The sequence below is a fragment of the Mirounga angustirostris genome, unplaced genomic scaffold (assembly GCF_029215605.1).
Source record: "Mirounga angustirostris isolate CCGP_5_RB_7025 unplaced genomic scaffold, mMirAng1.0.hap1 SCAF_4, whole genome shotgun sequence".
In the NCBI taxonomy this organism is placed as follows: domain Eukaryota; kingdom Metazoa; phylum Chordata; class Mammalia; order Carnivora; family Phocidae; genus Mirounga; species Mirounga angustirostris.
Window position 1 is genome coordinate 148,333,373 of NW_026991712.1, and position 12,158 is coordinate 148,345,530.

The 12,158-nt window shown below is 37.3% G+C and overlaps 1 protein-coding gene across 1 annotated transcript in view; it reads right to left on the reverse strand.

Annotated features, from left to right (window-relative positions):
• Positions 1-12,158, reverse strand: part of ZYG11B (zyg-11 family member B, cell cycle regulator) — a 71,097-nt gene that overhangs the window by 49,631 nt on the left and 9,308 nt on the right. The window contains exon 2 of the mRNA XM_045897680.3: positions 1,277-1,442. Coding sequence (XP_045753636.2) covers positions 1,277-1,442 — 166 coding nt within the window. The remainder of the gene's footprint in view (positions 1-1,276; positions 1,443-12,158) is intronic.

Sequence of the window (12,158 nt, forward strand, 5' to 3'; positions counted from 1 at the left end):
AAGAGACTACAGACTTGAGCAACTTAGTGAAAACCAAGGAATTCAAACATCTTCCAAAATTATTCCAAAATGCCTCAATTATACCCTTATTTCTCCCACCCTTCCTTGGAATGCATTATCTGGATTCATACTTTATATATATATAAAGCCACAGCAAAAGTGTACAGCTTATCTGGCATCTAGGAACAGGAATATCTCTAATGTGGATGTAGGAAGATTGTGTGGCAGTGAAAACAGCACAGATTTGGAATCAGACAGACTTTCATTTGAACTAGGACTCTACCATTTACTAGCATTATGACCTTTAACAAGTTACTTCTCTGAATCAGTTTCCTTATCTGTATATGAATGGGATAATAATGGTTATTTTATAGGGTTTTTGAGAAAATTCAAGGAAAGCATAAAATGCCTGGCACGTAACAATCAGTAAATGATATTATTATTGTCACATATTCATTCTATTTTATAGTTGTGGACAAATTATATTTCCTACTTGAAAGAGTTTATAAACCAGAAATTAAAAAGGCATTATGTATTTCAACTTAAAACTTAATCAGAAACAACAAAAATCCTCTACATAAACAGAATTCCACAGATAAGACTTTCCCAATTTATTTTCAAAATTTGTTTTTGAAAACTGAAGTATTAAATTAGCTATGCTTTCCCAATTCAAAGATCAAAAGCAGAAACTTGTTTTTCCATAATTGTATTTATTTTTCCCACTGCCAAATGAAGATGTAAGGTATTTTATACCAGCAAACTTCTAATATTTGATTTTTTTTTTAAAGATTTTATTTATTTATTTGACAGAGACATAGAGAGCACAAGTAGGCAGAGTGGCAGGCAGAGGGAGAGGGAGAAGCAGGCTCTCCGCCGAGCAGGGAGCCAGACATGGGGCTTGATCCCAGGACCCTAGGATCATGACCCGAGCCGAAGGCAGCCGCTTAACCGACTGAGCCACCCAGGCGCCCCTATACCAGCAAACGTCTAAACGGATATTTTGAAAGATAAGTTATTTTTGCCATGGGAAAGGCAAAAGAAAAAAAAAGAAGAAGAAGAAAGAAAAAAAGCAATTTTCCTAAATTAGAAAAGAAAAATGCTTATTCCAAATTACATAGTAAGTATCAGAACAGGCAAAAATAAATGAATTCCTTTTCCTGGAATCAGACTCATCTGGCCTTTTCTAAGAAAATAATTAAATGGCCACAGCAGCACTTCAAAATCCAATGCCAATTAACAGCACATAATTCTTATTTCCTCTGCTTATTTTTTTTACCATGAAAAGCCATGGTCTGAAGCAGTCGATCAGCCACTTCCTGTGGGAATACTCCAGGTTCCTGTAGACACAACGTTCCATCTTGTCTTGCTGAACAGAACTTCTCAAGGTGAGTAGTCAGGAAATTCAAGCAGATATCAAGTAAGGAATAGGGAGATGCTTCCTCCTTGGAGCCCAGGAAAAAACATAAAGGGAACACAAAAGCCAACAAGTTAGTTTCCAGAAAAGTAGAAAACAAAACATTCATTTACACATTCAACAAGTATTTTTACTCAGTGTCTACCATATGTTAGATACTGTGTTAGGCAGTGGGAATATAATAGGTAACCCATGTTCTCAAGAAGAAGAGAAACATTTAAACAAGTATTTACATAAAGTACATTACATACAATATTAGAGGTCATACTGAGTAGTATGTAAGTACAAGCAGGGTGCCCTAATCAGTCAAGGATGGTCAGGGAAGACCTCAGAGGTATAGCAGATTAATCTTCCTAAATTACTACCCATGACCCTCCCCTGTTCAAACCTTCCACAGACTTCCATGGGCCTGAAGACAAAAAATAAATTCTTAGATTGTTAGACTGATGCCTGAGTCCTTTCAAAATCTAGACCAAATTTACTCTCAAACTTGTCTCTCACAAAATCCCCATCCCAATCTGATAATTCAAATATGATGAATTTGTTTGGGCAAAAGAATTTGCTATAGGTGTTAACATCCTCAAAATAGAAAAAGGTTAACCCTGCTATTCCAGTCTGAGGAATAAAGAACTAATCAAATAAGCACAAAGATTTAAGTGTAAGGGTTTTAACTATAGAAACAAATACTGTAAATGTCCCCAATAATAATATAATTAAAATATAATTATAGTAGCTATCATCCATTAGGTGCTTTCTTTATGACTGTGCTGAGTATCTTACATGAATTATCCACTAGTTCGGTGATGCCTTTGTTAATTTCCCAAGGCAGAATTTTACTCTCAGCACCTGACAAATTAAATTGCACATAACAACAGCTATTAGGTACTGAATGACAGCTATGTGGTACTAGGCACTAATCTAGCTTCTTTATATATACTTGCAATCTTCAAAAGTTTGTTTTGAACAAGGCAGATAAACAGGCTCAGAGGGGTGCCTGGGTGGCTCAGTCCATTAAGCCTCTGCCTTCAGCTTGGGTCATGATCTCTGGGTCCTGGGATGGAGCCCCACTTCGGGATCCCTGCTTAGCAGGGAGCCTGCTTCTGCTTCTCCCTCTCCCTCTGCTGCTCCCACTGCTTGTGCTCTCTCACTCTGTGAAATAAATAAATAAAATCTTAAAAACAAAACAAAACTGCGGCTCAGAAAAAATAATTCACATGTCAAAGATAAACAGCCAGCAAATGGCAGAGCAAGAATAAAAATTAAAACAGCTATTTTTCGGGGTGCCTGGGTGGCTCAGTCGGCTAAGCGTCTGCCTTCGGCTCAGGTCGTGATCTCAGGGTCCTGGGATCGAGCCCCACATCGGGCTCCCTGCTCTGTGGGAAGCCTGCTTCTCCCTCCCCCACTCCCCCTGCTTGTGTTCCCTCTCTCGCTGTGTCTCTGTCAAATAAATAAATAAAATCTTTAAAAAAAAAAAAAAAAAACCGCTATTTTTCATGAAACACTAAGCCTCAGGTCCCGGTTCAGAGTTCTTTAGATACATGAGTTCTTTCAATTTTTACATCCTATGAATCAAGCACCATTATAATATGCATTTTAAAAATGAAACTGAGGTTTAGGTTAAATATCTTCCTTATATTTACATGGCCAATATGTTGCTAAACTGGGACTCCCAAAATAAGAATGAGGCCACAGCCTGTATTTTTAAGTTTTTAACCACTATGCTATCATAATATTATAATCATAATTATTGAGCTCATACTACTTAACATACGCTATATGCTATAAACTATGTTAAACACCTTACATATATAATTTCATTTACTTCTCATAAAAATTCTATAAGTTAAATTCTTTCAGTATCCCCATTCTACAAAGATGAGGATACTGAAGTTTTGAGGGGTTAAGTAATTTACCTATGATGATACAGCTAAGAAGTAGCAGAGCCAGAATTAGACCCCAGGCAATCTGACTGTAGAGTTCAGTTTGTGCTTTAATAAATCACTACAGTGGCTGCCATTTATATCTGACTCCAAATCTAGGTTTCTTTTACAATCCCATGTTAATCACAGTTTTTTATGACTGTATGTCTCCCCAACTAGACCATGATGTTCTTCAAGTTCAAGGAACCTATTAACGCTTTCTTTATATCCCTAGCACCCAGCATAGTCTCTGACATTTGCCGGTTCAAAAAAAAGGAGTTCAAATTAGAAGACTACTAAAGGGACTTGCCCCGTGTCACAATATTTCTAAGAAGTGGGGCCAAGGAATGCCTGGGTGGCTCAGTCAGTTAAGGGTCTGCCTTCGGCTCATGGCATGATCTTGGGGTCCTGGGATCGAGCCCCGTGGCAGGCTTCCTGCCCGGCAGGGAGTCTGCTTCTCCCCCATCCCCTTCATGTTCTCTCAAATAAATAAATAAAATCTTAAAAAAAAAAAAAAAGTGGGGCGAAGACACAACCCAGATCTTTGATAATGAAGTCCATACCTTTTCCACTATACCATACCATCTCTCAGAACAATTATTAGTTTGGCACTAATATAAATTCCAAAAAACAATTTGGGGACCAGTTGGTTGTTATGATGGCTCAGACATGAGGTGTTGATGCCGTGGATTAGGGTAGAGGCAATGAACTTGGAAAAAAAATCAAAAGTGAAAAATAATTTGAGGGAATAATTAACAACATGTAGTAAGCATTTCTGAATCCCCAGTACCAAGCACAATGCCTGGCACTCTACTAAACAGGCGAATGTTATTTGAAGGACAGGCCAACATTCATACAGCATACTTTTGCCATATATTATCTCATCTAGCCCTCACAACAGTCTTGTGGAGCTGGTATAGTAGACACCATTTTGTATAGGAGAGTACCAGAGCTCAAAAAGAATAAAAGACTCAAATTCATCCAGTTAGAATGTGAAAGAATTGAGCCAAGGTATCAAGGTATTTAATCCCAAACATTACACCCTTTTTCTCATTTCATATAGCACCCTCTGGTGAGAGAGGAAGGGAGGTGGAGGAAGGGAAGCTGAGATATTAAAAAAAATAATAACTCCAAGATTTAAAGTAGGAGTTAACCAGGGTAACCTGGGAGAAAAAGTGTGTGTGTGTGTGTGTGTAGCAAGAGAGGAGCACAATAAAGCACATGGGATAAAATGCTAAACGTTTGGACAATTTTCATGACTGCTATGTGAGAATTCTTTGTATTATTTTTGCAACTTTTTATAAGTCTGAAATTGTCAAAATAAAAAGTTAGAAAATAAAAATAAAAAATAGTGGATATGGAATACTTCCATAATCTCACTGACAAAACTGATAAGAAGACTAGGCAAAGGATTATTTCTTCAGAGGAATTTGCTGTAGTCAATGAGAGTCTGTCTGTTCAGGCAAGGACAGAAAAGGAACTAAGGCTCTGGTGAAAGAACTGAACTGAATATGCAGATTTAAATAGCATCCCCTAGTGGTGACAGTTGAATGGTAAGAATAGATAAATTCTCAGAGGGAGTGATCAGGAGAGGTAACTAAGCCCTGTAATTAACTATCACAAGTACAGGGGGCAGAATGACATGGTCCCTGAACAATGGCTGAAAAAAATACCCTACGGCAAATAGGAAAAACAACAATTCCAGTATGAAACAACAGTGCAGATCTTTTTAATTTTTTTTTTAGTTAATGTGTTTTCTGGAACAGGATATAATCCTGACAGTGAATTATTCAAATAAAGTTTTTCCAGACTGGTCCTCTCAAATACTGCTGGTCAGAGTGTAAACTGGCACAATTTTTCTGGATATGAAAGATTTAATAATCATAAAAACATCCACACTCTTGATCCAGTACTTCTTCATTAGGTAGAATTTACCTAAAAATGGTAAATAATCATAGATATTTACAAAGGTATTTACATAAAGGGATTGATTACAGTTTTTCTGATCAAAAAAAAAAAATCCACACATACAAATGTCTAAAATAAGAGAAAATGATAAGCAAATCATGGTATATCAATTCTATATAATATTACACAGCAATATGTATGTTTCTGAATAGCTTCTAATGACATAGCAAAATGTTAAGAGTAAAATATTACTAAGCTAAATAAAAACTGTATGTAGCAGGATTTCAATTAAACATCTACACAGTCATAGGAAATTATAGTGCCTGAAGAATGTTTCAGAAGCTTAGAAAGCTACCTCTAAACTAAATATGTTGTGGTGTATCTATAGAGAAGAACAAGGGAAAGAAATGAAATAAAAAAGGATAGAGGATACCTCGAGGTTAGGGGGATGTGGCACAGAGGAACACATGGGGGAAAAAATTGCAGTGGTCATGTTCTATTTCTCAAGTTGGGATGCCAGGTTTTTAGATATTGGGTTTTTTTTTAAAGATTTTATTTATTTAGATATTGGTTTATTATGTTCCATGACTTATATAAATGTTCATATGGCTTTTTGAATATATCAAATTATTAAAAATGGAAAAAGACAAAAAATAAAAATTAGTGGAAATGAAAAAAAAGCTGTTTCTGTTTTTTTAAGATTTTATTTATTTATTTGACGGGTCAGGGGGGAGAGCAAGCACAAACGGGGGAGCAGCAGGCAGAGGGAGAAGCAGGCTTCCCGCTGAGCAAGGAGCCTGATGTGGGGCTCGATCCCAGGACCCTGGGATCACAACCAGAGCCGAAGGCAGTCGCTTAATGGACTGAGCCAACCATGTGTCCCTGTTTCTGCTTTTCAAATATTATAAGATAACCAAGAAACTATCATTTATTTTATCAAAGATATTTTTCAGTATGTGTATTCAAACTAAAATAGACATTTTTATTAGACTCAGTAACATTTTAATTTTGTTTTCTTTTTCTTCTTTTAAAGATTTTATTTATTTGACAGAGAGAGAACACAAGCAGGGGGAGTGGGAGAGGGAGAAGCAGGCTTCCTGTAGAGCAAGGAGCCCGATGCGGGGCTGGATCCCATGACCCTGGGACCATGACCTGAGCCGAAGGCAGACGCTTAACAACTGAGCCACCCAGGCGCCCCAACATTTTAATTTTGAATGAAAACATTTATGTATATACACACACATACATATGCATACTTATTATTCCTAAATTGGCCATAATGTAACTTCTCACCACTGCTCTTATACCTTTTCCCTACACAGTCTTACATTCCCTAGGGGTTTTAACATCGGATAATGATGGACTGGGTTGCAAAGGAGTCTTGGGAAGATTTTCAGAGGCAAGGTAGAGAGGCAGCTATGATGTATAAGGGAAGGAGACAAGAAATAAAAAGAGATTTTGGAGAAGCATATCTGTGAACTCTGTTCTACTTTACAATGTTCCAAAATTTGCAAATAAAGACTTAAGAGTTATTTTGAAATGACTTTTTGGCTGCGGGGGATTATGTTCCATGGATTATGACACTGCTGAGACTAGATACATAGGTTACAACTTAAATAGTTAAACATAAGCAATTAAAGAATTTATTCTACTATTAAAGGTAGGTGTATACACATATCTTCTCTTCTGCTCCTGCTTTATGTATCACAGAGCAGGGCCTAGAATGAAAGGAGGTTAGAAGAAGTCTTGACATGACATTACCTAGGGGAGACACAGAAGGCTCCCAGATGTTGAAAAAAAAAAAAAAAGAAAGAAAATAGTAGGAATTTTCATCAATATACATCTCTCTGGCACTTCAATTTATAAAGCCTTTTCAAAACAATCATGATGACTCTGTGAGTTATGGAGAATAGAAATTATTTCTGTTAGGAACCTGAGGTTCAGAGGAATGTTTACCAGTGGTAGCCATGCTCCCTTTCTTTATACATGCTGTTTGTTCCCTCTTCCTAGAATGCCCTTCTGCACCTGTCCATCTATCAAATTCCTATTCATACTACAAGAGCCAGCACCTATGTCCACTCCTCTAAGGTGTCCCTCATGTACCAAAACACAGGCAGATATGATCCCACTACACTCTGTATGTAGTTCTATTATAGTTATCTACTTTTGCTTACATGGCTATCTCCCCCTCTAGACTATGATTCAAATTTTTTTTTTCCTGTGGCCCACTTAGGTGGGGCAAAAAACTTCATAGCCTACCCATCCTTCTTGGTTCCCAAGTTCCAGTTGGAAAGAGTGTTAACAATGAAGTACCATTACAAGGACAAAAAAAATTTTTTAAGATTTTTTAAATTTATTTATTTGGCAGAGAGAGACACAGCAAGAGAGGGAAGACAAGCAGGGGGAGTGGGAGAGGGAGAAGCAGGCTTCCCACGGAGCAGGGAGCCCGATGCGGGGCTCGATCCCAGAACCCTGAGATCATGACCCTGAGCCGAAGGCAGATGCTTAAGGACTGAGGCACCCAGGTGCCCCTACAAGGAAATTTTATAAATATCTGGTTTAACAACAGGAAAATGAATGTTTCCTATTTAACAACACATTGTCAAAGTCTAAATTTGGAAATTTTTATGTCAAAAATATTATTGGGGCACCTGGGTGGCTCAGTCGTTAAGCGTCTGCCTTCAGCTCAGGTCATGATCCCAGGGTCCTGGGATCGAGCCCCCGCATCGGGCTCCCTGCTTTGGCGGGAAGCCTGCTTCTCCCTCTCTCACTCCCCCTGCTTGTGCTCTCTCTCTCGCTGTGTCTCTCTCTGTCAAATAAATAAAATCTTTAAAAAAAATAATAATAATATATTATTAATGCAAATATACATCACCATACATGAGATTAACCAAATAAAACACAACAAATGATATCAATAATGAAGTTAAATTAATGACAATTCATAATTAAGATAAAAAACTAGCAACCATAAAAAAACTACCAACTCAAACATTGCTGATGCATTGATTACAAAGCTCTCTTCCAAGAAATTACAGGAATTCCATAAAGCTACATTTGTACATATGTAGTAGGAGCTTTGCAACACTTGCAAGTGTCAGACTTCTTCATAAAAGAGTCTTCAATAAACTCGTAATCCGCTAACTTTAGCTTTATGATTACTAAAGTGTAGTAATTCTTAGTGACTAAGTGGTTCTCTACTATGGAGGCTTTAGTACATAAAAATTAACATCTGAGGAACTGCATCATTTACCAGCCCCTAGGAGTTAGGAAAGGATTTTTAGAACAGTTCATCATCTATCAGAAGGAGCTCAATGTCCCACATACTGAAAACGACTGGGGTTAAGACCCAAGCCTTATCCATTTTTATGTCCTCTACTCTGGTACAGAGCAAATGACTGGTGTCTATTGAGTGTGTGAATAAATGAACTATCTATAAGCAGATTCCCTGCTTTTGAAACACTGCTTCTTATAAGAACATGGTACAGCTAGGGGTATGGGATAATGAAGACAGGGCAAAAAAAGAATAGCTCCTCAAAACAGCTTTTTCCACTTGACTACTTTCTAATAGCAAGAAAATGTCTTACTGAGATATCAACTCTCTTTCTCTCCGTCTCTTCAGAAAAGACATCCATGCACTTATAGCAGTATATCTTTTTGGATGGCTTTCCATTTCTTTAGAACTCAGCTCCATACCTTCCAGACAACAAAAAGGATCCCTCCTTATCTATCACCTATTAAAATCCTAGGTCCAGTATTCCTTCTACTAACTACAATGCCTCTGTAAAAGTCATTTCATTTTTGTGCCTAAGCTTCCTTATCCATAAAATGACATTTGTAATATTTTTCCTTTCACTTCATAAGGTTATTGTATCAAATGAAATAAAGGATATGAATATGCTTTGTTAACTCTAAGACATTGTTACCAGGGACATCCATAAAGTGTATTTTTCCTTGTAATTAATCAAAAGAGAAACCTCATTACTGAGAGGTTCTGGAGGCCACAGGGTCTGTCTTTGAGGAATCTCATACTGACACTCATTAGCTCTTCCTAAACGTTCTCATGGCTTTCTTTTAATCATCCTTAATTTTTCTTTTTTCTTTTTTTTGCTTTCTCATATCTCTTTCCTTGAAGTATTTAGTCATCTACACAACACTCAGCTAGAGGTATTCTCAGTCCCCATGACTTAGTTATCTATCTTGTAGGTTGGTTTGTTTTAGAATTTTAAAAACTTCAGGCGCCTGGGTGGCTCAGTCGTTGGGCGTCTGCCTTCAGCTCAGGTCATGATCCCAGGGTCCTGGGATCGAGCCCTGCATCAGGCTCCCTGCTCGGCAGGAAGCCTGCTTCTCCCTCTCCCATTCCCCCTGCTTGTTTCTCTCTCTCACTGTGTCTCTCTCTGTCAAATAAATAAAATCTTTAAAAAAAAAAAAAAAAGCTTCATCAGTTACTATATTACCAGGGTCAATATTTCAATATTCTAAGCAGTGGCCCATCCATTTCTACCAACTGGGGAGGTGGGGGACACTGGGAATTGTCTATATATCACAACTGTAGTCTACTGTTGGAGGGGACTGGGGCTTCCACTGCTACTAGTATGACAAAAAACTGAAAGAGATCAGGGATCTTTTACACTTGGAACTGAAGCCCCATAAAACGCACCCAATAAATTATTTCTTGAATGAATTAGTAAATTACTACATTGTAACTTGTCTGGAAATTCATTTTATTTCTCCTATTGACACTACTTCAGGAAATATCTGGTATACAAGTATTAAAATTGCCTTAATTCCTCAAGATAGACTTTGTGGTTTCAGGATCACTGAATATTGAGGTCTCTCTTTTGGTTAATTATAAGGAAAAATACACTTTGTGGATGATGCTGGTAACAACATCTTACAGTAAACAAAGCAAGCTCACATCCCTTATTTCATTTGATACAATAATCTGATGAAATGAAAGGAAAAATATCACAAATTTCATTTTACAGATAAGGAAGCTGAGTTACAAAAATAAAGTGCCTTTTCCAGAGGCACTGTGGTTAGTAGAAAGAATACTGGACCTAGATTTGAATTCTAGGTGGTGTTACACTACAAATTATCTCACTTTTCTGACCCTCAATTCTGTCCTTGGTAGAATGGGGATAATATTGGTACTTATCTCATGATGCTATCTATTGTCAGGATGAAGTGAGAAAGTGTGTTTAAAACCTGTAGCACAATGCCTGATAGAGTAATTATGCAGTAAATATTCCCTTCCTACTAGAAATGATCTCACACAAGTAATATAAATTTAAGTTTCAGACACATAGGACAGCAGGTTCATGGTTGTAAATTCTCAAGAGAGACCTTTCCCATCCAGAGTCCATATTAAGACAAATAAGCTTCTTTGTCTCCCTACACCATCAGGTAGACATTTTTTAAGTCTACCTTTTCACAAAGGGTGTAGACATTTTAGGATCCTGGCTTTTTGTAGTTATCTCAGCTCTAACTCATGTGAATCAGGCTCAAAATCTCATTTCCTACCTGAAATGTTCCTAAACCTGACAAATCCTCCAAGAGAAGACAAATGGCTCTGGTAGTGCTCCTTTTTTTTTTTTTGGTACACCTGGATGATTTTTTTTTCTTAAGATTGGACCAGAAACCAGTGACTACAAAGATTACAAACTTGATAATTTTATGATTAAAAATAGTTTATTGACATCTCTCTGGAGGATTGTGTAATACTGTTCTGAAAAGTGGTGGTTTGGGAGTCAGCCTGCCTAGTTTAAAGTGCCAGTTCTACCACTTAGAAAATGATATAATTTTAGGCAAAGTACCTAATCTCCCTGCACCTCAGTTTTATGATCTGTAAAATACAGACAATAACAGTATTTACATCATAGGATTATTGTCAGAATTAAATAAATTTTAAGTGCAAGACACACAGAACAGTGACTGATATATTAACTGCTCAGTAAATACTACCTATTACTATAGAATAAAAACTCTGCTGTATTCCCAGAGCCTAAAATAATGCCTACTACATGGTACGCACTAAATGTTTATTGAAAAAACAAATGAACAGTCAGGCACAAATTTATTGCTAGGTTTATTTAAAATACTTTTGCCCCTACTCCTGGGTGGCTCAGTCGTTAAGCAGCTGCCTTGGACTCAGGTCATGATCCCAGGGTCCTGGGATCGAGCCCCGCATCGGGCTCCCTGCTCGGCAGGAAGCCTGCTTCTCCCTCTCCCACTCCCCCTGCTGGTGTTTCCTCTCTCTTGCTGTCTCTCTCTCTGTCGAATAAATAAAATCTTTTTAAAAAATTAAAAAAAAAAAAAAATACTTTTGCCCCTAGATAAAAAGACTATCTGACAATAGAGAAATATCCTAAGTCTAGCCCTGAAATTAAAGTGTGGGAATGAAAGGCAGACAAGTGTCATGAGTTCATGGGTATAAGAAACTTCAGATATTGGACAATCTTTGATTCCTCATTTTAGTAGTACTCCATGGGAAATCTCTTCTTAGTTTATTAGTTTTGGCTTTTTGGTTTTTTTTGTTTTTTGTTATTTTCTACTGCTAATTCAACCAAGTCAGACTTCTAGCAATAAACATCTAAGATAACCTTAGATATGATCTAAATCCTTCATCTTCTTCCCCAAACACAATCATTTTACAAATGAGGAAGAAGGTCAAGAAGGTAATGCCAAGGGCACAGATATATTGTGTTCAAGCATACAGATATATCAAACTATTTGGAATGGACTATGAGCACTTATTTTTCTTTTTTAAAAACCATCAACTACTCCTTAAAGATCCCTAAATGCCAGATAAAAACGCAGGTAAGGCAAGCTTCTTGCATGTATCACTTCAAGGCCTGGCCAGTGTGACCAACAGCTATATGCTAAAGGGCAAGGAGCTAGAGTTCTATCTAAAAAAA